The 27,703-nt window shown below is 43.1% G+C and overlaps 1 protein-coding gene across 1 annotated transcript in view; it reads right to left on the reverse strand.

The window, feature by feature from the left end:
• LOC129392409 (stimulated by retinoic acid gene 6 protein-like) overlaps positions 1 to 27,703 on the reverse strand; it is a 54,036-nt gene that overhangs the window by 1,984 nt on the left and 24,349 nt on the right. Inside the window, exons 5-16 of the mRNA XM_055087088.1 lie at positions 25,049 to 25,169; positions 23,419 to 23,464; positions 21,122 to 21,250; positions 17,217 to 17,287; positions 15,699 to 15,810; positions 13,058 to 13,211; positions 7,721 to 7,796; positions 4,164 to 4,245; positions 3,796 to 3,844; positions 3,223 to 3,340; positions 2,022 to 2,141; positions 612 to 775 (exon numbers count right to left, since the gene is read on the reverse strand). Of these exons, the coding sequence (XP_054943063.1) occupies positions 612 to 775; positions 2,022 to 2,141; positions 3,223 to 3,340; positions 3,796 to 3,844; positions 4,164 to 4,245; positions 7,721 to 7,796; positions 13,058 to 13,211; positions 15,699 to 15,810; positions 17,217 to 17,287; positions 21,122 to 21,250; positions 23,419 to 23,464; positions 25,049 to 25,169 (1,242 nt within the window). The remainder of the gene's footprint in view (positions 1 to 611; positions 776 to 2,021; positions 2,142 to 3,222; positions 3,341 to 3,795; positions 3,845 to 4,163; positions 4,246 to 7,720; positions 7,797 to 13,057; positions 13,212 to 15,698; positions 15,811 to 17,216; positions 17,288 to 21,121; positions 21,251 to 23,418; positions 23,465 to 25,048; positions 25,170 to 27,703) is intronic.

Below are 27,703 nucleotides of genomic sequence, written 5' to 3' on the forward strand. Positions count from 1 at the left end.
TGAACAAACCATTTTCTTAACTAAGCTTGCAACTTACAACACCAGTAATTCTGAGATGTGTTTTCTCAAAATTTTCAGAGCCGTGCATTCACAAATTACCTTCTAACTGTTCAGATAGAATTCCACTACCTCTTACTGCCCTTCATTCTACCTCAAAGGTCTGTCAAACATGCAAGTATTTTGGGCTTCCCTGGTGGCGCAGTGGTTGAGAATCCGCCTGCTGATGCAGGGGACACGGGTTCGTGCCCCGGTCCGGGAAGATCCCACATGCCGCGGAGCGGCTGGGCCCGTGAGCCATGGCCGCTGAGCCTGCGCGTCCGGAGCCTGTGCTCCGCAACGGGAGAGGCCACAACAGTGAGAGGCCCGCGTACCACCAAAAAAAAAAAAAAAGACTGGAGTCTCAAACATGCAAGTATTTAATAGCCTGAATTCCCTTCTGACCATTGGGCTGAATAGTTTTGTTTTGTTTTTCTATTCAGCTTTATAGCCTCCATAGGAAGATAAACTCTAAGCATAAGTGAAGAGTATGAACTCTGGCCTCTGGTACCCGACTTCCAGGAAGCTTCTGCAAAAGTACAAGACCAGCACTCCCCAGATGCATGGCCACGTACCCATGTCTGCTCTCTCAAAGCCACTCTGCAGAATGGTCCTGTCGATGCGGGCAATCAGCCACGTGCCCAGGATGCAGCTGATAAGAAGCCTGGAGAGGCAGGCGCCCAGGCCCAGCAGCACGTTGTAGAAGAACAGAAAGTAGTTGAAGTTGTGGAATGCTCTCCTGCAAACAAAAGCAGGCGGAGGGGCAGCACCTTTCAGTATGAGAAGGTGGCTATGCAGGTGGGCTCAGGGGCCCCCCAGACCTGTGGTCAAAGCCTACGTCTCCCATCTCCTAGCTGTGTGACCTTGTGCTGTTAGCAGGAGCTGACTGTCCCCACTTCGCAGCTGATGTGAGGACTGGCTCAGAAACAGTGTAGAGGGTGCTGAGCCCAGGGTAGGCTGGATGTAAGTGAGGACTGTAAACCTCATGTGGCTACAGCTGGGTTTGTGGTTACGGCAGAGGGTGTGGCTTTCCCACTGTCCATTGCAACAGTGACCTGCCCCCAGCTAGAACTGCTCCAAGTCCTCCAGATGAAATTTCTCAAATGACCACCTGATCATGTGATCGGTCTCCTGTTGCCTATGGGAAGAAGACCAAACACTGCATATGAATTCTGGGGTCCTCTCTGAGAGGGGCTTTTCTGGCATTACCACTTTGTACCTCCTTCCTGTCCCTCACCATTTAAGGCCACTGCATGGACACAATATTGGATTCTCACTCTTCTCCCAACACATCCTGCCCTTTCATGGCTTCCTGCCTGCATCGGTACAGCAGGGGCTGCAGCCATGCCATCTCCTCATCTCTGCCTGTAGGAATCTTACAATCCCACCGACCTCAGCTCAAACGACCCGCCTGCAGCTGAAAGAGAACCCCTGCCTCTCCTCCACCCCTCCCCCCAGCCTCTCCTTCTTCGTTACTCATGTTTCTCTTGTAATGCTTTCACACCCTCTGAACTCTACTGTCCCTATATGTCTGTGTCTGTCGGCTCCAGTGCACCGTGAGCACATCACAGGCAGATTGTGTGGGGTATCTCTTTCTCCTCAGTGCCCGTGTTGTTTCCTCCATGAGTGAACAGCTTTGAATGAATGAACTAGAAAGGATTACCCATGGGACAGGCACTATTGTTCTAAGTTCATATTTTAATACATTTCAGCCTCAGAACACCTCTCTGATGTATGCACAATTATTTGTAAAATGAGGAAGTGGAGGTTCATAGATGTTTAGTAAGGTCACACAAGGTCACAAAGCTCATAAGGGGCAGAGCCAAGATCTGGCCACAGGCAGTTAGGCCCCAGTTCTGAACCACTGCCTCTCACCCTCTCAGAGAGTGTAGAGTCCACCCAGGAACCTGCCAAGGGTGAAGAGGAAGGAACGAGACTGCTGAGGCCAAAGCCCTACAATGCCCCGCTCCCTCCTCTGACCTCACCTGTTGTTGAGAGCCAAGGGCTTCTGCTTGTCAGCTGTTCCCATCTTTGGTTGCAGGAAGAAGCTGGCGGCGATCCATACCTGCAGGACCATGAGGCCCAGGACGATGGATACGGTGAGGCTGAAACACAGGGTGAGACCGTCCTGAGGTGGCCTTGTCCACTCTTCCCAAGCCCATCTCGAATGCCCCTTGATAGAGAGAAGAGAGATGCTGACTGCCTGCCAGACCAACAGTAGCTTGAGCTCTGCCCTTTATATGCCTACAGAGCATTCTCCTGCCCACTGTGCAGATGAGAAAACTGAGGCTCACAAAGGGCAGATGACTTTCTCAAAGCTGCATCATCAGGTCTTCTGACTCCAGACCAGAACTCCAGGATTTAATTATGTCATTTTGTTGAGGGGTGGCAGCTGGCCTGAGTGGTTTAACAGCATAGGAATCAAAGAAAGGATGGGGTTTTTAGAAGAGCTGATGAAGGTCACGGGAGAGTGGACAGATGCCCCAGACTCACAGGAGGCTCTAGGTGAGCTTGGAACAAAGGAGCTCAGAGCAGGGAGGTCCCCAGAGGGCACCACGCCCTGTGTTTGCATTCTCTGAGTGGCAATGTGGGGTGGTGGTTTAAAGAGGCTTTGGTTTCAGATTGCCCAGCTCCCAGTCCTGCCTCCTCCCCTGGGACAAACTGCTCAGCCTCTCTGTGCCTGTTTCCTCATCTGAAAAAAGGGAGCTAATGTAAGTCCCAACCTCAAAGGGTTCTTAAGAGAAAAGATGTGTAGTGAATTCTCAATAATGTCAGCATTCACTTTTACTTTCCATATGGGTAAACTGAGGCTCAGAGAGGCACTTACAAGCCACACATCTGATCTAAAACCCAAGCTCAGATTTCCTCTCTCCTTCCACTGTACTGTCCTTTCTCTCACTTCACCTCCCTGAACCTCAATCTTCCCACCTATAAAATGGACACATATATCTCCCACAGACACAATTGTGAGGACCCCGTTGAACAGTGAAAGTGGAAACATTTTGTAAACTGTGAGGTTCCCATCACAACGAGTTGCTATTTTAGCCCATCCTTGGGTCAGAGCTGAGAGCATGGGTCCAGGGATTGGTGAGAGCCCAGCAGGGACGGGGTATTTCAAACAGCAGCTGTGAGGGCCCACCAGCTCCCAGGCCCTGGGAAGTGACAGGAAACCCACCCAGCACTTACATCCCGATGCCCAGTCCTCGGAGCATCTCCAGGGCCTGATTGTGGATGACAGGTAGCACCAGGCTGTACATGATTACTAGGCCACACAGGCTCTGCATCACGTGGATGATGAGGTAGCCTGTGGGCCAAGGGAGCCGGTGGTCACTGAAGGCCCTTCAGGATCCAGTCACACAGGTTCCTCCCCGCAGTCTCCCCTCTAGCCTCCTCCCAACCGAAGGAACTGGCACTCTTACTTGCACTATTTCTTCTGCCTGGCATGACCGCTGACCTGCTCACCCTGCCAGGTGCAGTTCAAACATCAACTCTACTAGAAAGGCTTCTTGCCCTGTCCTGGTGTGGACAGTCACTTCCTCCTCTGAGTCACCACCGCTCTTAGCATATACACCCCGTGGGCACAGTACAGGTGGTGACGATGACCTACACGAATGTGTGCTTCTCACTCCTTCGGAAGGTCCCTCAAGGAAGAGCTGGGGCCATTTCTGCCCTATGTCTCTCCTCCCTACCCACAGCCAGGACTCTGCAGGTGCCCAGGGAATGTGTATTGAATTGAATGGGTCATGTGAGCGCACTTACCCCACAGAATATAAGCTATCTGCCAGCCAGAGTACCTTGCAATGGCCACCTGAGATTTAGAAAGAAAAAAGGGTCTGAGAGGGGGAGACATGTTGATTACCTCTAACACGTGTCCAGCATCCTTGTCTCATTTGAGGGTCACACACCAACCCACTGAGGCAGGTGTCATGATTGTCCTCATTTTACAGATGAGGAAACTGAGGGCTGGATGGGGACAGTGGCTGTCCCGAGTCACCCAGCAGCAGAACATACTAGAATTGAGGACTCTGGACCCCCCAGCCCAGAGCTCTTCCTCCCCCGCTACCCCATCTGAGGTGCAGGAGAGCAGGTTTTGGCCTCGGAGCAGAGAGAGGCCTCTGTAGGCTTACCACACTCTCTGACGAGGAAGGATTATGGAACTTCAAAGGGAGAAAGTGTTTCTCTCCTGCCCACAACCTCTTCATTTGCTTTCTAAAGAAAAAGTGGGAGTTAGTAATGCTCATGACCAGGGCTTAAAAATCATTTTTTAATACTTTTTTTGAAAATTGAGATATAATTGACATATACCATGATATTATTTCAGGTGTACAGTATAATAATTTGATATTTGAATATATTGTGAAATGATCACAGTAAGTCTTGTTAACATCTGTCACTGCACACACTTACAAAAATTTTTTTCTTGTGATGAGAACTTTTAATCTACCCTCCTAGAAACTTTCAAATATTCACTATTTTTTAACTATAGTCGCCATGCTGTACATTACATCCCTATGACTTATTTATTTTATAACTGAAAGTTTGTGCTTTTTGATGCCATTCACCCATTTCACCCCCGCCACCCCACCTCTGGTAACCACCAATCTGTTCTATGAGTTTAGTTTTACTTTTGTTTTGTTTAGAGTCCATATATGAGTGAAATCATATGGTATCTGTCTTTCTCCATCTGACTTATTTCACTTAGCATAATGTCCTCCAGGTCATAAATGCTGTCACAAATGACAAGATTTCATTCTTTTTTATGGCTGAGTAATATTCTGGTGTGTGTGTGTATTCCACATCTTCTTTACCCATTCACCCATCCATGGACACTTAGGTTGCTTCCATATCTTGGCTATTGTAAATAATGCTGCAAAGAACACTGGGGTGCATGTATCTTTTAAAATTATTGTTTCCACTTTTTTGGATATACGCCCAGGAGTGGGATTGCTGGATCATATGGTAGCTCTATTTTTAATTTTTTGAGGAGCCTCCATACTATTTTCATAGTGGCTGTACCAATTTACCTTCCCACCAACAGTGCAGGAGGGTTCCCTTTTCTCCACAGCCTTGTCAACACTTATCTCTTGTCTTTTTGGTAATAGCCATTCTGAAAGATGTGAGGTGACATCTCATTGTGGTTTTGATTTGCATTTCCCTGATGATTTAAAAATCTTAAACTTAATATATTTTGTAAAAATAGCATATAGCTACCTAATCTCAATGGTGACCGAATGTGATAGTTGAGACTGTGTGTGTGGCTTTTAGTTTCTTTAGCTTGCTCTATTTTCTTGTTTTCTCTACAATGAATATACATTACCTATATAATATTATTTCAAAACAGGCAAAAAAATTTTAACAATAGCCCCCCACTTATAACAACATAAAATGAAATGAAAAAGAAGCCACAATTCCTCACAATCCCAGCACCCAAAGAAATCACTGTGTGCTTTTCCCATGTGCCCGTCTCAGCCTGGCCCTTTGCCTAAAGATTAGGTTGGCATAGTTTTGTTCACCGTCCACTTTCACATCTGTATCCTCCTTTTTTGTTAACATCCCATTCCAGCAATTTCCAGGTTATTTTGCAATTTCATCACCACTGAATTGGGAAGACTTAGTATGAAATAAAGAATGTGAGTATCTCATTAATAGTTCGCATATTTATTACATAATGAAATGATGATATTTGAGTTATGCTGGGTTAAATAACATATATTATTAAAATATTTTCACTTCTCCTTTAACTTTTTTATATAGTGTCTATTAGAAAATGCAAAATTGTATCTGTGGCTTTCATTGTGTTTCTGTTTGGCAGCACCAGAGTAGGGTGTGCAACCAGGAATACAAGCATTCACAGATACATTTGCAGAGAAAATTTCTGGAAGGATGCACAGAAAATGAATAACAGTGCTTAGCTCTTGGGCAACAATTTGGGGCCTGATGGGAAGAAGACTTACTTTACACTAAATATTTTTGTAACTTTTTTTTTTTTTTTTTTTTTTGCGGTACGCGGGCCTCTCACTGTTGTGGCTTCTCCCGTTGCGGAGCACAGGCTCCGGATGCACAGGCTCAGCGGCCACGGCTCACGGGCCCAGCCGCTCCGCGGCATGTGGAGCGGACCGGGGCACGAACCCGTGTCCCCTGCATCGGCAGGCGGACTCCCAAACACTGTGTGTAACTTTTTTTTTTTTTTTTTTTTTGCGGTACGCGGGCCTCTCACTGTTGTGGCTTCTCCCGTTGCGGAGCACAGGCTCCGGATGCACAGGCTCAGCGGCCACGGCTCACGGGCCCAGCCGCTCCGCGGCATGTGGAGCGGACCGGGGCACGAACCCGTGTCCCCTGCATCGGCAGGCGGACTCCCAAACACTGTGCCACCAGGGAAGCCCTGTAACTTTTTTTTAAAAACACAAGCCTGTAGATAGGTTGGCATCATTATAAGAAAAATAACAATACTGGCACAGTGCTAGTGCTGTCCAAAGGGTGCTTTCTCATCCATTATTTCCTCTGCCCCATGGTCTTGTAAAGGAGGCAGGGCAGGGATTATCACTCCTGGGTGACAGGTGTGGGAGGGAAGGGCCAGCCTGGATGGGAAGGAGGCCTCCCCACCACAGGTGCCTTCTTATCCCTGTGCCCTCAGCTACCCTCCACCCACATCCATGCAGCCAGCTCTGCATTGTGGTTGTTCCTGGTTGTGGTCAAATGTCTCAGTGAATATCTCCCAGCCACTTGTAGGCTAATGAAGGAAGGAGCAGACATATCCCTACATCAGGAAGGGAAAGGGTAAGCAGCAGTGTCCAGTCCACCCACAGAGACCAGGGAGAAGAAAGCAGAGACAGAGCAAGGCAGGGCTGGGATGGAGAGCTGGGGCTCTTTGTGCCAGGAGAGTCTTCACTTAGATGTCATCTGCAAGAGAACCAACCTTTGGGTAGCCAGATGGGGAGGATGCAAAAGCAGGATGCTCTGCAGGGGTGGGAATTGGCCCTGGGCTTCCTGTGAATGAGTGGGTGACTGTGAACTAGAGACTGAGACAGAGAGAGAGAGAGAGAGAGAGAAAGAGAGAGAGAGAGGCAGAGACAAAGGCAGAGAAATGGAGAGAAAAGGGAGCAATAGATACCTAAATTCAACTTCTGTCTGCATGCAAATGCCAGCTACATACTGAAGCCATCCCCTCCTCCTGTGCTGCTGTTCTTGAGACTGATGCCCCTGGTTCCCTTGTCCCAACCTCCTGTGAGGTCCCCTTGAGCCAGATTCACCTGCTGGGAGCGCAATGTGATTAGTCCTGGAGAGCAGGGTGGGTCTAACACCTAGTAGCAATGCAGAAGTGTACAAGAAATGACAAGGTCAGAAGGGGCCAGAAGACAAGATCAGCTGCTAACAGCCTGGCTAAAGTTATTTTGTTGAGTCTCACCTGCTCAGCAGTGAACATGGAGATGAAAGTACCGCTTAGGGTTTTGCTGAAAACCAAAAGGAGACTCTAATCACAATGTCAAGCTTATAGTGGGAGCTCAAATCAATAGTTTTTTGTTTGTTTTTGTCTTTTACTACCAATAGGTATGGTTGTCCCTAGACCCTACATGTACTGCTGTTCCCAATTTGGGCACTGCTGGCACTGCTTGGGAATTCTGAGAAAAGTGTGTCAGCTGCTTTCCTGGCTGAAGACACCAAATGACTCCTAGAACCCTCTTACCTGTAACAAGCTAAGATGTGAAACAGGTAGCTCACACATGTGAGGGAGGCAGGCAAGATGGTCACCACCCAGACTCCTGAAACAGAAAAGGTGATACGAGATGCCTCAGAAGATGAACCAGAAACTATTTTTAAAATGCAGAGGGAATTCCCTGGTGGTCCAGTGGTTAGGACTCCGCACTTTCACTGCTGAGGGCCTGGGTTCAGTCCCTGGTCGGGGAACTAAAACGCAGAAACTCACAACAGAAAGGTCTCGGGAAAATATACCGTACTTCCTTTAACACACCTCTTGTGCAAATAACGTTTTGCTTATTTTCGGTTTCATTTTAGCCATACACCCTCGATATCCTTTATTTCCTGCGTATTTATAATCTTTTCCTTTGGTATTAATATTTTCAATCTACAGTGAGTAATAGAAAACAAAAATTATGGAGCGTACACATTGTAGGTAGCCTCCAGCTTAGTAAAACATCATTAATTCTTGAACCTCCAATCTCCGCTTTTTGGGGGGGTGGTTACCCACCCCCAATAAACAGTCACCTTGTGCAATGGTAACTGGAATCTTGACTATTCATTCATCCATCTTTCAGTATGTTTTTAATGTTTCGTACCTAATTTGCTTTCAGAATGATTCTGTGTGCTTGTGAGAGAGGGATGGAGACAGAGGGAAGGAAGTAAAAGCTTCTGTATAAGCCGATTCTCAATAGGTACAGAAAAGGCATTCAAAAGAATCCAACACCTCTTTATAATTCAAATCACTCCATAAACTAGAAATAGAAGGGAATTTCCTCAATTGGATAAAAAGCATCTGCAAAAAACCCACAGCTAACATCATACTTAATTGGTGAAAAACAGACTGCTTTCCCCATCAGTTCAAGAATAAGAAAATCAATGTCTGCTCTTGCCAATTCTATCCAGCATTGTACTGGAGGGTCTAGCCAGGGCAGTTAGGCAAGAAAATGCATCCAGACTGCAAGGGAAGAAATAGAACTATCTCTATTCACCAACAACATGTTCCTTTTATAGAAAATCCTAAGGAATAAATAATCAAACAAAGTAAAATGAATTAATAAATGAGTTCAGCAAGGTTGTAAGACACAAGACCAATATATAAAAGTCAGTTGTATTGCTATACACTACCAACAAATAATATGAAAATGAAGTAAGAAACAACTGCCTTTGCAATAGTATCATAAAGAATAAAATACTTAAGAATAAATTTAGTAAAAGAAGTATACAACTTGTACACTTAAAACTACAAAAGCTTGTTGAAAGAAATTAAAGAAGACCTAAATTAATGGAAAAACATATCACTTTTACATATTGGTTGTTCTTTGTTAACATGGCAATACTCCCTAAATTGATCTACAGATTCAAATCAATCCCTGTCAAAATTCCAATGTCATTTTTGGATAAATTGACAAGCTAATCCTAAAATTCATATAAAAATGAAGCAACCCAGAATAGGCTATACAACCTTGAAAAAGAAGAACAAAATTACAGGACTCACATTTCTTGAGCCACAATAATAAGACAGTGTGATATTGCCATAAAGATAGACGAATAGACCAATGGAATAAATTGAGAATCCAGAAGTAAACCCCCATTGTCAATGTATTTTCAACAAGGATGACAAGACAATTCAATGGGGAAGGAATATGCCTATTAACAAATAGTGCAGGGGAAACTGATATTCACATGTAAAACAATGAAATTAGAACCTTACCTCATACCGTATACAAAAATTAAATCAAAATGGATCGTACACTCAATGTAACAGCTAAAATGATAAAAGTCTCAGAAGAAAATATGAGAGTAAATCTTTGTGACCTTGGGTTAGACAATGGTTTCTTAGACATGCACAAGTGATCAAAGAAAACAAGATATATTAGACCGCATTAGAATTAAAAGCATTTGTGTTTCAAAGGACACCATCAAAAAAGTGAAAAAGCAACCCACAGAATGGAAGAAATTATTTGTAAATTATATCTCTTGTAAGGGATGTGTATATAGCTTGTAAGGGGTGTGTATATAGAATATACAAAGAACTCTTACAGCTCAATAATAGACAAATAAGCCAATTTTAAAGTGGGCAAAGAATCTCAGTAGCCATTACTCAAAGAAGATGTACAAATGGTCAATAAGTACATGAAAAGATGCTCAACATCATTAGCCATCAGGGTAATGAAAATCAAAACCACAACGCACCCCCGATGTTCACAGCAGCACTATTTACAATAGCCAAGACATGGAAGCAACCTAAGTATCCAATAACAGATGAATGGATAAAGAAGATGTGGTATATACCTACAATGGAATATTACTTAGCCATAAAAAATAATGAAATAATGCCATTTGCAGCAACATGGATGGACCTAGAGATTATCATACTAAGTGAAGCAAGTCAGAGAAAAACAAATATAACATGATATCACTTATATGTGGAATCTTAAAAAATGATACAAATGAACTTATTTACAAAACAGGAACAGAATCATAGACATAGAAAACAAACTTATGGTTACCAAAGGCGGGGGGGAGGAAGAGGGATAAATTATGAATTTGGGATTAACAGATACACACTACTATATATAAAATAGATTAAAAAAAACAAGGGCCTACAGTATAGCACAGGGAACCATAGTCAATATCTTGTAATAACTTATAATGGAAAAGAATCTGAAAAATAATATATATGTGTGTATATATACATATATATATATATCTGAATCACTTTGCTGTATACCTGAAACATTATAAATCAATTATACTTCAATTTAAAAAATACAATGTGATACCACTTCATACTTACTAGATGGCCATAATAAAAAATACAGATATTAATAAATGTTGATGAAGATATAGAAGCTGGACCCCTCATACATTGGTGATGGGAATACATAGTGATGAAGCTGCTTTTGAAAATGGTCTGGCAATTCCCCCAAAAGCTTAAACCTAATTACCACATGATCTAGAATTCCACTCCTAAGTATATACCCAAGATATATAAAAATATATGAAAAACTTGTAGATGAATGTTCACAGCAGTATTATTCATAATAACCAAAAGTTGAAACAACCCAAATTTGCATCAACAGACAAATATAGAAATACAATATTGTAGATTCATACAACAGAATAAAATTCAGCAATAAAAAAGAATGAACCTGAGACACATGCTATGTTATAGATGAACCTTATAAATATCTTGCTATGTGAAAGAAGCCAATCAAAAAAGATCACGTATTGTATGATTCCATTTATATAAGATGTCCAGAATAGGCAAATCTATAGAGCCAGAAAATACTGGCCTGGGAGAGTTGAGAAATGGGGAGTGACTGAAAGTGGCCATGATTTCTTTTAGGGTGATGAAAATGTTCTAAATTTGACTGTGGTGATGGGTGCATAAATTTCAAAATACTAAAAACCACTGAATTGTACACTTTAAATGAGTGAATTGTATGGTATATGAGTTATATCTTCATAAAGCTGTTTTCAAAAGAAGGAAAAAGAAGCTGATTTCCATTCCTTTCAAGTTTCAGATGTGTCTTTATCAGCATCACCAGGACCAGGCAGTTGTTCTATCCCAAACCTCCACCAACACAAAGGATGCGGGTAAATCACCATAAATCTCACTCCAGGGGATGCAGGGGACACATGCTTGGAAGGAGAGGATGGAAGGAGTCTGGCCACAAGAAGAGTGAGTGCAGACTTTTTCCAGCCAGCAGCAAGAACATGACCGCACACCTTTAATTTAATGCCTTTATCATCCCAAAGGTGAAGCATGTTCAGCCTAAGAGTCTCTCTTGGAAAGAGCGTAGCTGTTTAAAGCTGGAAGAGATTGAGACAGAGTGAAAATGTTATATACTGATTCTTAAAGTGTCTAAACGTGAGAAATATATCAAAGAGGAGATAAAACATGAGTGAATATGGTGATATACTCACTACAGTTCACCCAGACCAAGTAACTGAGGTTAGCATTAAAAAATTGCCCAAAACAGGGGTAGAAATGTGAATTTTCAGAAGTATGACTTAAAACAAGTATTATTAAATCAAACATTAGAATATGCTCGCTGAGTGTATAGGAAGGGACTCATCAGGCAGAACATTAAAGATGAATAAAAGTGTTCAAGGGCCACAAAAAAGTATGGTAATATGGAAGAAGCAGCACCCACCTTAGTGTAACCTTCTATGTCATGTATGTGTAAAAGAATTTTCCTCAAATATTTCACAGTAGATCTATTCCCCTCTGGTTTTGATATTCTACTAGCTTGTGAGTCTTAAGTGAAAATACTATTTGCATTACCTGTTTCATGGCTTAAGGAACATATGGTAATTTACAGCCATTAAGTGTCAGAGCTACAAAGGCTTTTGGAAACCATTTGGTACCCTCATCCCAGTCCCATTTTAAAGATGAGGAAACTGAGGCCAAAAGAAGGGACCTGACTTGTCCAATGACAGAGTTTATCCTGACATCTTGTCCAGGTCCTTTCTCAACAAGGAATAGTGAAGAACTTTCCCTCCTTCATGGGCAATGGACATATAATTAGAGTATGTCACTTTCAAAGAAAGCTACTATTTTAAGGTAAAGTGACTGTTATGGACAGAATGTGTGTCTCCCACCCCCCCCACAAAATTCATGTGTTGAAACCCTAATCCCCAATGTGATGGTATTTGGAAATGGAGCCTTTGGGAGGTGATTAGGTCATGAGGGTGGAGCCCTCACGATGGAATTAATGCCCTATAAGAAGATACAGGAGAGAGTTTGCTTCCTCTCCCTGTTCTCCATCCAGTATGTGAGGACACAGGAGAAGGTGGCCATCTGCAAGTCAGGAAACAGACCCTCCCCAGACACCAGGTCTGCTAGCACCTTCAACTTTCCAGTCTCCAGAACTGTGAGAAATAAATGTTTGTTTTTATACCACACAGTCTACGGTAATTTTTTATAGCAACCTGAACTAAGGAGAAATTAAATCTGAATGATATAAGTAAACTTTTCATATAATAATAAAGTCACGGCCCACTGTTTTGTCTTTTCCAAAGTGAAAAATATATGATGATTTTAGTTGTTTCCACTGGCATCACACAAAATAGGCTATTTGAGATTAGAAAATTATCAGGGCATGTTCAATTCAGCCCCAAATAGGTTCTAACAAAATGGCCTGTGTCCTGACCCCTTTTTCCTTCGAGTCAACCCAGGGAGGCATAGAGCAACTGTAACACAGGTAATATCAAGACAAGCAGCAATAATCACTATAGTTGTGCACCTGCCACAAGTCACAAGTCCCTCTCTGTTTCCTACACAGGCAGCAGGAACAAAGGTGGAGGATGGTTTTACCTTTGGTGACGTTAATCAGCTCTTTCACCTGCAGGAGGACTGGGGTCAGGGTACCCGTCTGGTTCATGGAGGCGACGTAGCTCTCCAATTCGCCTTCAAACACATCCAGCTCATCTCTCACATACACGAACATGCAGAACTCAATGACAATGAACTGGGGACACAGAGCAAATGTTTCAAGGTCTCACCTGAGTCCAGCTCAGTATATGAATAACATATGGGTCTCTCTTTGGTTTTGAGGTCAAAACTCTCTGAAGCTCAAAACTCATCTGCAATAGACTCTGGACACTTGCTCTACTGAGATGAAAGGGATTGTGACTTCTTTGGAGAAAGGAGTCACCCCAAACTCTGTTCTTCACACAACAGCATATAAGAGTAGGCACCACAAGGGCTCAAAGAACTCTTCAAACATTAATTAAATCAGAGTGAAGGGCTTCCCTGGTGGCGCAGTGGTTGGGAGTCCACCTGCCGATGCAGGGGACACGGGTTCGTGCCCCGGTCCGGGAAGATCCCACATGCCATGGAGCGGCGGGGTTCAAGTAAATAAAATCAGAGTGAAATAATTAAAACAGAGTGAACTTTGAATAAGGGGTGATCCTGGGGACAATTCCAGACACTTCTCACTGTTCCCCTTCTTGTATCTTGGCAATGACCAAATTGGAGGAGGTGCTGTTTCCTGTATGCATATCATGCTTGCTCCCCTCCTATCATCCTGTCATCCTGCCCTCATGCCCCCATCATCATGCCATTGCTTCTAGAGTCCCTGACGCCATTTTACTTCATCAACCGAACTGAATGTGGAGCTCAAATGCTACTATTTTCAGGCAGGTTCTCAATCCAGAGTAATTCACTAAATTTCCAAAGCACTTTTACCTTTTCTTTTTCTCTAGTTAGATGGCAGTACTTCATACCATGTCTTATCTTCTTGTCTTAGACCATGGGCTACTCCCAGGCCAAGACTCTGCTGAATCAGCTCTCTTCTCTCTTCCAGGTCTTAGTATAGTGTTTGGCATAGAGTAGACAGCCAATAATGATTTAATAAACACAATAACACTGAGTGATTTACCCACTGCTGCAGAGAACTCTAGCTAGCAGTCCATTAAAATCTCTTCTTCCCTTTTTTGGGCGCAGGCTGGACTACATTTGCCAGCCTCCCTTGAGTGAGATGTGGGCACATAACAAGGTTCTTGTCAATGAAAAAAGAGTGGAAGGAATGTGTGCTGGGTCCACATGGCCTTTGAAAACCTCTCACATGCATTTCGCCGCCTGCTTTCTCCTTCTGCTGACTGGATGCAGGTGGTGAGTGTGCTCAGGGATGATGAAGGCACACGATGGAGAAACTAGTTATGGAACAAACACATGAAAGACTGCTACCTCCCAAACCTCAACACTCACTCAACACTGTTAGGTGGGCAAAAATACATTCAGTGTTGTCACTGAAATTTGTGGGTTTATGTGGTACTTCATCATAACCTAATACATTCACTTAAAACTTAATCACAGGATTAGTTTATATAGGTATCATCCTAGTACATTTAAAATAAGCAGAAGACAATTTGGCCATTTTTATCCCACCATTTGACCCTGCTTTTGACTCAGACATTTTACCTCAGGTAACAATGACCACGTGAAATGCTTTGATTCTGTACTTTATTGACTTCCTGTTTTCAATTTCATAGGTTTCTGCTCTAATTTTTATGACATCTATTCTTCTGCTTACTTTGCATTTTAATTTGCTTTTTTGTTTGTTCGTTTCCTAAGGTGAAAGCTTAGACGATTGATTTAAGATCTTTCTTCACGTCTAATATGTACATTCAATGCTCTAAATTTCCCTCTAAGCACTGCTTTTGCTGCCTCCCACAAATTTTGATAAGTTGTGTTTTTATTTTCATCTGTTCAAAATATTTTTAATTTCCCTTGATGTTTTTCTTTGGCTCATATGTTACTTAAAAGTGTGTTGTTTTAATACCTACTACTTGCAGATTTTCCGTTATCTTTCTGTTATTGATTTTTAGTTTAATTCCACTTTGATCTGAGAGCAGACATTGTATGATTTTTATTCTTTTAAATTTATTAAGAAGTGTTTTATGGTCCAGGATATAGTCTATCTTGTTGAATTTTCCATTTACTCTTGAGAAGAATGTGTATTCTGCTGTTGTTGATGAAGTAGTCTTTGGATTTCCAAAATATCCAATTGATTGAAGGCATCAATTACAGTTCAGATTTTCCTACCTTGGCACTGGTTGCCATGGGGTTTCTGCTCCATTCTGTGATGATCGTGTCTCTTCAATTTTAGGGGTAAAGGTTTGCTCCATGACCTCACTGCTCTTAGGGATCTAAGAAGAGCTGCTGATTCTTCAATTTGTTCAGATTTGTATTTGTTGTTAAGATGGAGTGGCATCTTGCAAGTTCTTTACATGTGTTATTGGCAACTGGAAGTCTCCGTAAATAACTCGATTATATTTATTAGTAATATTCACCACATGAGTAAAAGTGTCCTTGGAGTCAAAATGGTGGGGTCAAAGAATTGTACTTCTTTGATTTACAGATACTCAATTTTGACCCAGCTTTTAAAGAACAACCCCTATCCTAGACCCACCCCATTTATAAAATAATAAAGGATTTGCTTAGATCTACTTACAAGGTACAGGCAGATGAAGGCCAACACAGTGGTTCCAATCATCCTGCTTGGGAACTGAAAGTAGGGGTCCCACTCATATATCCTGGTTTGGAACCAAGACTTTTCTCTCTCTCTGTGAATGAATAAACATCAAGAGAAGACGGGTTGTGGCTGGTAAACAAATGCCTGATTCTTCTGAAAATAATATCATCTCCTCTTCTTCATCTTAGAGTACAGTGAAGAGAAAGAGCACTGGTAGATTCCACAGTTTTCATTCTCCCCTTATTCTTAAGAACAAAGACTCAGTTTTATTCAGTACAGCAATCTACCAAATAAAAGGCTATAGTTCCCGACCTCTCTTACAGCTAAGAGTGACCAAGACTAAACAAGCCAATTAGACGTGACCAGAGATGTGGTGTGGGACTTTGGGGAGGATGGTCAGGTGGAACTGACACAGCTGGGAGGATTCCCTTTGACTTCATTCTTTTCTCCTGCCTGCCATCTGAAGGGCAGACATGGTGGCTGGCCCAGGCTGGAGCCCAGCATCTATCTTGGGCCACAGACAGCCTTCATGATGGAAACCACTAAGTTACTGGAACAGAAAGACAGACAATGGGTAAACTGCATGGTGGGCAGTCCCGGGTTAGTATGGACTGCCTGCCTCCAGAATTCTTTTACATGAGGAAGAAAGAAATCTCTCTTTTATTTGTGCCATGATTATTTTGCATTTTCTGCTATATATAGCCAAATGTAACTCTAACCAAAGAACTAGTTTTGCCACTGTATGACCTTGGATTAGACATATCCCTTCTCTGGGAATATACCCTTGTGCACAGTGGCAGTGGCAGGGGTAGGGTGACTTGAATGATCGCTGAAGACCAGGTGCTCTTGCCTGGCCAAGAGCCATGTCCTCTGGTATTGGTAACGACATCTCAGTTTTTCTCTGGGAATCTACTCTTCCCCACCATCAGTCCTGGTGGTTAAGTGAGGCTGAACCACTTCCTAGTTCCCATGGTGAACATGTGAGCCTGGTTTAACCATCAGTTTACTCCAATCACCTACTCACAGTAATTGGTTCTGGGATGCCATGTGGTCCAACTTGATCCAATGAAACACATTCATGGGAATTTTGTTTGAATTATTTGAAAGAAGACATTCTCTTCTCTATGAGCGTAAGACAGGAGGGTATAAGCTTAGAGATTCTGGGGGCCACCCCGGGGAGGAAGCCTACCTAACTAAGAGTTTAACATAGGTAAAAGCAGAGCTGAGAGATGAGGGAAAGAGACCTAGTTCTGATTATATCAATCAAACCCCTGGATCCATCTGTGTCTGAAAACTGGCGACCTCTAGGCTTTTTAATTATGTAAGGCCATAACTTTCCTGTTTCTCTTTAATCCCATTTGAGTTGAGTTTCTGTTATTGGCAAACAAGCATCCTAAAACAGCACTCTTCCAGTCATCTCCAGGTCTCTGACACTGTCAGGGCTCATCAATATTGGTGCAAACACTGAGGGGCGTGAACAAATATAACCGTGCTTACTGCAGGGGGCACTTCCTCAGGAGCTGTTTGACGTGCTCTGCCTGGTGAACTTCCAGGAAAGGCTTTTCTTCCTGTGAGAAAAGAGAGAGGTTGATGTTTTGGCTCACAAAGTCTTGCTAGGGCTTTGGTCTCTTTGCGGGGCTATTTCCATAGAGGCCAGGATTTTCGGTTAAACTTGCCATTCCCAGACACCCGTCATTTATTGAAGAGACTGTAGGGTCCCATCTCCTGTTTACCAAGCACTTCTTTCATGAAATGCCAGAGGCCTGACCTTCCTTGACTCTTCTGCTTACTGCTTTACACCAGCCTTTATTTTGTGAAGTCGATTTTTCCCTTTGAGATTTGGTGATTTCTCATCATAGTTCAAAACACTGTTCCAGAAATGAAACATCCAAAATCCCAGTGTTTTTATTTTTTATGAAAAGGAATTTCTCTTGCTCATTTCTTATTTTGAAATGAACTTTAATAGTATGTTTTGAAATGTTTTCTCCAAGTGTAATGAGCTTTCCACAATAGTCATCTGTTTTGCCAATATATTGAATATGTAAATTTTACACACTGTGAGATGAAATCTTATATATTGCAGATGTTGCGTAGAGTAAAAAAGACCTGGTTATAATTCTGACTCGTAAGTGATATCAGCAAGCTGGAGGAACAGGAGGTTCCAGTTCCCATATGCCCTCAGATACACCAATTTTGACAACCACCCACAGGTGAGAGTATCTTTGTGGGGGCCCAAGTATCTACCTTGGAGGTTACAGCACTCTAGTTAAGCAAAAACTCCAAGAATAGATGCATTAAAGAGAACAAGGAGAACAGTTTCACTTTACCAACATCACTCCTCCTCCAAAGTAGTATAGCTCAGGGCATAGAGAGAAGGCCCTCTTAGCTTGTAATTTCTCCCATGAGGGAAAATAAAAGTGAAGTGAGAGCCCAGCTTCACCAGTCTTGGGGGACACTGCCCAACAGATCCATTCCTGTCTCACACCACCCAGAACACTGAGGGGATCAGCATGGCGGAATAGTCTGGGGAAAGCTAAGAGCAGGGAAATGGGGCAGGGGGTCTATGGGGTGGGGGAGTCCTTCTGGAGTCCTAGAAGGAACAGAGAAAGAGAAAAGGGCAGAAAGCTACATAAAGAAATAATGGGGGGGACTTCCCTGGTAGTCCAGTGGTAAAGAATCAACCTTCCAATGCAGGGAATGAGGGTTCAATCCCTGGTCGGGGAACTAAGATCCCACATGCTGAGGCGCAACTAAGCCCACATGCCACAACTATTGAGCTTGCGCGCCTCGATGAGAGAGCCCACATGACACAAACTACAGAGCCCACATGCTCTGGAGCCCACGCGCCACAACTACTGAGCCCATGTGTCCTAGAGCCTGCACACCACAACTAGAGAGAGAAAACCTGCACGTCACAACTAGAGAGATGCCTGCATGCCGCAACTAGAAAGAAACCCGAGCAGACCACACGCCATAATGAAAAGATCCTGCATGACTCAACAAAGATCCTGTGTGCTGCAACTAAGACCTGACGCAGCCAAAAAAAATAAATAGGAAAATAAATAAATAAATATTTTTTTAAAAAAGAAATAATGGGGACTTCTCTGGTGGTCCAGTGGCTAAGGCTCCATGCTCCCAATGCAAGGGGCCTGGGTTCCACCCCTGGTCAGGGAACTAGATCCCACATGCCGCAACTAAGAGTTCACATGCCACAACTAAAGATTCTGCATGCTGCAACTAAAAGATCCCGCATGCCACAACTAAAGACCCTGCAGGCTGCAACAAAGATCTCACATGCTGCAACTAAGATCCGGTGCAGCCAAAAAATAAATAAATAAATAAATTTTGGTGGTTGGGGGGAGAAAAAAAAAGAAATAATGGCAGAAAGTTTCCCTAATCTGGGGAGGAAAATGAACATCCAGATCCACAATGCCTCAAATAGATTGAATATACAGAGGTCTTCACCAAGACACATTATAATCAAAATGTCAAAAGTCAATGACAAAGAGAGAATTTTGAAAGTACACATACAAGGGAACCCGTTTAAAGATATCACGGGATTTCTCGGCAGAATCCTTGCAGGCCAGGAGAAAGTGGGATGATATATTCAAAATGCAGAAAGAAAAAACCTGCCAATCAAGAATACAACTCTTGCCAAAATTGTCCTTTTCCAGAAAAACAAAAACTGAGGGAATTTATTACCACTAGACCTGCCTACAAAAAATGTTAAAGTGAGTTCTTCAAGTTGAAATAAAATGATGTTAATTAGCAACACAAAAACATATGGAAGTATAAAAATCACTAGTAATGGTAAATATGTAGTCAAATTCAGAATACTCTAATACTGTAATGGTGCTGCATAAATCTCTTTTAATTCTAGTATAAAACTTAAAAGACAAAAGTATTAAAGATAACTATAGCTACAATAAATTGTTAATGGTTGAACAATATAAAAAGTAGTAAACTGTGACATAAACCACATAAAATGTTGGGGAGGAGAAGTAAAAGTATAGAGTTCTTCTATGCAATTGAAGTTTAACTGTTATCAACTTAAAATAGACTATTATAACTATAAAATGTTTTATTTAAGCCTCATGGTAATCACAAAGAAAAACACCTGTATTCTACACACAAAAGATAAAGGAATCAAAGCGTACCTCTACAAAAAAATCATCACATCACAAAGGAAGAAAGGAAGAAGGAATTACGAAACAGAAAACAATTAACAAAATGGCAATTTTAAGTCATTATCTATCAATAATCACTTTAAATGTAAATAGATTAAATTCTCCAATCAAAAGACACTGAGTGGCTAAGTGAATTCAAAAAACAATTCCACATATAAAGTGAGTCTGCAAGAGACTCACTTTAGCCTTAAGGACACACATGGGCTGAAAGCAAAAGGATGGAAAAAGATATTTCATAAAAATGGTAACCAAAATAGAGCAGGGGCAGGGGGTGATACTTATGAGACAAAGTGGACTTTAAGTCAAAAACTATCACAAGAGACAAAGAAGGTCATTATATAATGATAAAGAGGTCAGTTCATCAAAATGATATAAAAATTGTAAACACATATACATACCTAATATCAGAGCACCTAAATATATAAAATAAATATTAACAGACCTGAAGGAAGAAATAAACAGCAACATGATAATAGTAGAGGACTTCAACACCACACTTTCAACAATGGATAGATAATCCAGTCAGAAAATCAATAAGGAAACCGCTGACTAGAACAACACTATAGACCAAATGGACCAAACAGACATTTATAGAACATTCCATATAACAGCAGCAGAATACATATTCTTCTCAAGAACATTTTCCAGGATAGAGCATATGTTTGGCCACAAAACAAGTCTTAAACATAGAAGATTGAAATAATATCAGACATAATTTCTGACCACAAAAAGCTAGACGTTGATAACAGGAGGAAAATCGGAAAATTCACAAACAATACACTCCTGAACAATCAATGGGTCAAAGAAAAAATCAAAAGGGAAATCAGAAATATCTTGAAGCAAATGAAAATAGACATACAACATACAGAAACTTATGGGATGCAGCAAAAGCAGTTCTAAGAGGGCAGTGTATAGCAGTAAATGCCTATATTAAGAAAAAAAGAAAGATCTCATGCAAACAACCTAACTCTTTACTTTGAGGAACTAGAAAAAGAAGCACAATGGGTAAGAGAGAGCCTCAACAACCAAGTTCTCTGGGTTCCAGTTCTGGCTCTGCTATAGACTAGCTATATGACCTTGGGCAATGCAACTGAAATCTCTGGGTCCAAGTTTCCTAATACAGAATGGGAGAAGTAATAATAGTACCTACCTCACAAGGCTGTTGGGAAAACTTAACCTGTCAGGACACACATGGTGTTTTTACTTAGTACTCACCGTCTGGAGCTCCCAGCCAAGGTGGACCCTCAGAGACTTGACAAACATGTACAGGAAGCGGCCCAGAAGGAAGGCCAGGCAGAGCAGTGAGGGCCAGTAGAACATGACAGTCTCATACTTCCCCACAAACTGCAACAGAAGCAGACCATGGGGCGTGGGCTCTAGGTGGGGAAGGGCTAGGCCACTGGTGAGGCTGTGCACAGGAACCTGCCTGCCCCAGCCTGCTCCCACCAGGGCCCACTCTCTCAGAGCTTGGAGGTCAGCAGCCAATCCCTGCTCCCCCAGCCCCACATCATCAGAACAAGCAGTGGACTTGGAGCCCAGCAGCCCCGGACTTGAGTATTAGCACCCCTATTTAATTTTATACAAAGGGCTTTCATGGCTTTTTTCTCATTAGGTATTAAATATTACTTTTGGAAAATACTCACAAGACAGAGGAGGGTGAAAGAGAGAGAGAAGTGGGGAGAGAGAGAAGAGGAAGGGGGAGGGGGTGGGCGAGAGGGAGAAGGAGAAGAAGAAAAGGAAGGAAGGAAGGAAGGAAGGAGGGGGGGTGGAAGGAGGAAAGAGGGAGGGAGAGCCCATAAGTGTCATCATTTTGGGAGCAACACAAGCTCCCAAGAGTAACAGGTCTCTCAAGATGGTGCTCATAGCTTTTCTATTTTTAGCTTCATTTTGATAAAAAAATTTTTTCACTGTTTTAAGACAAATCATACTGTTATATATCTTTCACAATTTACTGGTTAGTTTCATTTTTTTAAATGTTTTCAGAGTATTTCTCCCTAAGGAGAAATCAGAGTTTTGATGTAGTGATGTTAGGGTGGGGGACGGACACATTCTGAGACGTACGGGCCCGTGTCTTCATCTTCCTCTCCAGCATATGCTTATATGTGAGACATAACCACCATCGGTATTTCAGGGTCTTTCATCTTTATCTATACCCATATAGCTATATCTATTATAAGTAGAGATAGTACCAAATACGTAGGTCTGTATATAGCATAATCACTTCTCCACATGGTTACGAAGTATTTGTGAACATTATTTTTAATGCTGCATAATACTGCATTATTTAGATGAACCAAACTTTATCTAAACTTTCCCCTAATATTTGACATTTGAGACCCTTTCTAATGTCTCATTTTTATAAATAAAGTTTTCATAAATACATTTGAAAACATGAGAACAAATCTTCATTAATTCCTTAGTCTGGATTTCAGTCCCATGATCTTTAATTAGTAAGTCATGTTAGCCGCTGAATCTTGCTTTCCTACCAGTGAACTGGGAATGGCACTAACACACTGACTGCAAAGTGTCCTGAGGATTCTCCAGTTAGTGATTGGAACTGAGCCTAGAACAACGCCTGGCACGTAGCAGTTCTTGGTGTTAGTGATTCTGAGCAGAGAAGTGAGACCCTGCCAATTAACCATGAATATTTCAAATTTCCAAAGAACCTCTGGAAAACTGAAAGCTCTCCAAGACTCCAAAGAAAATACCTGTGATCCTGAACCTCAGGTACTGTGAGCAGTGGGAAGGGGGGCTTCTTTTGGGGCCGAGTTTTGCCAGAATGCCCTCAATCCCACTGCAGAGATGCAGAGGGAAGGCCCATACTACCAGCCTCATTTTCCAGTCCAGCTCCCCACAGACTCTATCACACCCTTTAATCCTCCATAGTTACTGAAGCCCAGGAAAGGCTTTGGTAAGGCTCCCGTGGGCTCCTGGCCCAGGTAGCTTCTTCATACTCCCCTCACACACCTGGTAACCCTTCTAGGTGCAGTGTGACACCCCTCTTTCATCTTGCTCCTTTTCCTGGGGTACAGGGCTAAACAGATGAACCAGCTTCCTCTAATTCTGAGAAAGACGATGCATGGCAAAGTAATAAGGGATTCATCTAGTTCGAGTCTCCCATTTTATAGACAGAGAAACTGAGGCTACATGAAGGAATAGAAAGAAATGAGCTTGAGAGTCAGCCAGACCTCGTCTCAACTCCCAAATCTGCTGCTTCTCAAGTTACATAATATACTTGTGCCTCAGTTTCCTCACCTGTAAACAGGTTTGCTAAGAGCTTCCCTCCCTTGAGGGGCCGCTATGAGCATCAACTGAGAGAACATCTCCTTTGAATGACACCTGATGAACATAAGATGCCCTACAAATGGAAGCATCATGAATGGCTCCAACTCCCCTTTTGTCCACAAGAGGAAGCTGGGGCCCAGAGTGGCAAAGGCTTGTCCCAGGTCACACAGCGAGTTGGCCACGGTGATAGGACTGAATATCCTAAACACAGCTCAGTGGGCACTCACCTGCCCATGGGGACACTCTGTGATGTGAAGGATGGTGACAGCAAACCTGCAGGACAGAAACCAGGGTTGGGGTCCTGGGGTCCTTCCCAGCACAGCCCCTGTGAAAACAGCTCAGATACCACCTGCCTGGAGTTACCTCCCCTCTGAATCCTTCTTGGGAGGACTGGTTCCCAGTACATCCCACCCAGATCAGGCATACAGCTTGTGCCTAGGTACATGCACACTGAATTCATTTAACACATCCTCACTGCGGACATAATCCTGGGATCCACAATGGCAGAGCAGGAAGACTCTGAGAGGTCTCCTACTTTCTCCCCTCATCACTCAGGTGGGGAGACTGAAGCCCAGAGAAGGGAAGGGATTTCTCCAGAGTCACACCCAGAGCCAGGACCAAGACCCAGGTGTCCTGACTCTGGGACCGAGGCTCTTTCTGACGGGACATGTCCTGTATGTAAACCACTGCCCTGAGGAATAAGCCTCAACGTTTTCTCCCGGCTGGACACACATTCCTGGTCATACTCCCAAGGTGCCCAAGCTGCTAAGTGGTTCTGACCACCCTCTCCTCTCCTGCTCAAAAAGTCTGGCAGAGGCTGTTAAGATGATATTATTCCACGCCTAACCCTGAATACCTTCCCTCCTAATTTTTAAAAAGCAAGTCACTTACAAACTCTGGAATTGTAGCCATTGGGGTATCATTTGCTTGTGAGCCCCCTGCACTGGTTCACACACTGGGCGTGGGACCCCTGCCCCACAAAAAATGCTGTAGTGGGGAAGCCGGCCCAGTAAGGGGGATGCAGGCAATGAAATGAGTTTCAGGGCTGGACAGGAGAAGTGTTCATGGGATTATTCAGCCAGAAAATATTCCCCAGGGCCAGCTCTGTGCCAGTCCGGTGTCAGCGCTGAGGGCACAGAGCTCAAGAGGAGGGTCAGAAAGGTCCCACATCTGAGGGCTATAATCCACGAAGAATGAGCATGTATCTATCACTGGGCCAAGTGGGGGAAGATGATCCACACAGGGAACAGCAATATGTAGACAAAGAGGCCAGAACACATGTTCCATGAGGGTCTGTCCTGTCCTCCAGTGTTTCCCCTGGCTCACAGTGGGATGTCTGCTGAATGAATAAGTGGGCGGAGAAAGGAATATAGGAGTCTTGCATGACTGGAGGTGTGTGCTACAGACTGTCAGGCATGGAGAGATGGGGAGAGGCCAGACTGCGACAGCACTGAACGCCCACCTGAGGCACCTGCACTTTCTCCTGGGCTCCCAGGGGAGCAGCGACAGCAAGGAGAAGCAGCACCCAAATGGGACTCCTGCTTCTAACCATGGGACTGACGGCAGTTGACAGAAACGAATTTTTCTACAACCCTGACTTCTGGGAATATTCTCATCGTGAGCGGCCTCCTGTGGAGCAGACAGAATGCAGGCCTGACCTTCTGAAGCCTCAAGTGCAGTTTCCAAGGAGGGGCTGCCGGGGGCCTTGGACCAGTCACTCCGCCCACCCGCCCTGGGCCTCGGTTCTGGGCAAGGTGCCCTCCAAAGAGAGCTCTCAGGTCACCTCCAGCCCCTTGTCCAGAGTCCAGCCATGGCCAAAGGAACTGCAGGAGGCCAGGCAGGCAGAGTCCATCTTACCAGATCAGGGAGTAGCTGAAGCCCAGGATGGAGCTGACCAGCCGGAACTCCGACGAGAGGCAAGCAAAGAAGGGGAAGTGGGACAGGCCGACTTCGATGCCTCCGATCAGAAGCACAAAGGCTGCGAGAGACAGGGCCGGAGATGATGTGAGTTCCTCTTCTCACGGGCTCAGGGGAGACCCAGGGCAGCTATGGGGTTTCGTGTGACTTGCAGTCACAGACCTCAGGACTTAAGGAGGTGAGTGGACAGGCCCCAGATTAGTACAAGGAGGAATACAGGGATGTCTTTCATGCATTCATGCAACAGGCCCTTCCTGGTATCTCTTCCATGCCAGGCACTGGGCTAACTATTGAGATGAAGAAGACTTGGTCCCTGCCCTTGATTAGCTCACAGTATGATGGGCAGAAACATACTACATAAATGAACAAACAAAAATCACTGAGAGTAAAGCACCATAAAGTGTACCATAGCAACACAGACAGCAGTGATGTACTGTGCTCTAAAACCTCTTGTAAATTATTGTGCGCGTCATTCATAAGGCAGTAATAATATTAATGCTGCTACTGACTAGCTCTGAGATGGTCTAACAGGATCCAGTAAAATGTAATTGGGCAAGGTGACCTTTCCTAAGTGTCTACTCTGAGCTGGGTCGTGGGTCAGGCACCAAGGACATAGGGGGAAGGAACAAAGTTCTTGCTTTGAGATGCTTACAGTCCAATAGGGAAGACAGGGAGGAAAGTAAACGATGTGATATTGAGGACAAGAAGAGAAAGTCATGGACCTCAGCTGGGGTCTGGGTATCAGAGAAGGCATCCTGGAGGTGGTGACATTTAGCAAGGCCATGAAATGTAAGTGGGAGTTTGTAGGATAGAGAGAAGGAGGGAAGGAAGGACATTTCTCACTCAAAGGAGGGGAGATGGTTGGTTGAGGTGGTCAGTATTTGTGTAAATGTGAACAGTGGGGGAATGGCAGCTAAGGACCATATAAAAGGAATAATTGCTGTGAGGTTAGAAGCTGCAACAGCATAATTTTTTAATTTATCTGAATTCCCCCAACCATGAAAGCAGACAGAGCAGTGAAGAGAGCAAAACCCAAAACAGACATCTACAACAAATCTAAGTGACAGGACCCATTTGATATCAACATCTGATTAAGAGGAAGCAGAGGAACGACAATAGGATCTTTGAAATCCCAAGAACAGAAGAACCCAAAATTGCCAGCAGATATTCACAGGAAATTGAAGCTGAAATAACAGCTGAAACTGGGCACAGTGCTGAAGGCCTTGATTCATAGGTGAGAATCAGCAGACCTTAGTAAGGTGTTAGTAGGTCTGAGGATGCTGGAGCCATCAGGGTCCATGAGCTCATTATACTAAATATGCAACTCCCCTCCCAGCACAAGCCCCACGTGAAAGAGAAACTGCTGGCAGTGAGAATCCAAAATGAGAAGGTAAGAACATTAGGAACTGGGTAGTAGTGGGTCCAGACAAAAGTGGAAGGAAGAAGCCAACTCAGAAAATATGAGGTTGTAATGAGGGTACATATATATAATCATTCTGTAAAAACAGAAGAGGAACCCTTGAGCCATGAAGCAAGAAACAATATTCTGGTCCAGCCAGATGCTCAACATCAATTAGCCTTCAAGGAAACGCAAATCAAGACAACAATCAGATACTACTTCACACCTACTAAGATGGCTATAATTTTTTTTTAAAAAAAAGGAAAATAACAAGTGCTGGCTAGGATGTGGAGAAATTGGAACGTTCACATATTGCAGGTCAATGGAACACAATGGACAGTCCAGAAATAGACCCATACACATGTGTAGCCAACTGATTTTCAACAAAGGTGCAAAGGCAATGTAGTGGGCAAAGGACAGGTTTTTGTAACAACAACAGTGCTGGAACAAATGGATAGCCAAAGGCAAAAAAAAAAAAAAAAAGAGGAATTCAATCCACACCTCACACTATATATTCAAAAAAATTAACTCAAAATGTACCATAGACCTAAACGCGAAACACTGTGAGACTATAAAACTTCTAGAAAACACAAAGAAGAAAATCGAAGTGACCTTAGCTTAGGCAAAGATTTCTTATATGACATCATATGCATGATCCATAAAAGAAAATATGAAAAAATTAGATTTCATCAAAATTTAAAATGTCAGCGCTTCAAAAGAAACTGTTGGTAGAATAAAAATACAAGCAACAGACTGGGGAAAAGTATTTGCAATTTATACATCTGATAAAGGACTTATATACAGATTATATAAAGAACTCTCAAAACTCAATAAGAAGAAAACAAAAAATCCCCAATATTTTAAAATAGGCAAGTAATTTGAACAAACGCTTTACCAAAGAAGGTACAGTGATAGCATATAAGCACATGAAAATATGCTCAACAACAACAGTCATTACAAAACTGCAAACTGAAACCACAGTGAGATACCACAACATGCCTCTTAGAATGGCTAAAATTAAAAAGACTGACCGTGTGTTGTCAAGGACATAGAGAAACTTGAACTTTCATGCACTGAAGGTGGTAATCTATAATCAAATGGAACCATCATTTTGGAAAACAGTCTGACAGTTTCTTTTTTTTTTTTTTTTTTTTTGTGGTATGCGGGCCTCCCTCTGCTGTGCCCTGTCCCGTTGC

Source organism: Physeter macrocephalus, chromosome 9, assembly GCF_002837175.3.
Source record: "Physeter macrocephalus isolate SW-GA chromosome 9, ASM283717v5, whole genome shotgun sequence".
NCBI classification, from domain to species: Eukaryota; Metazoa; Chordata; class Mammalia; order Artiodactyla; family Physeteridae; genus Physeter; species Physeter macrocephalus.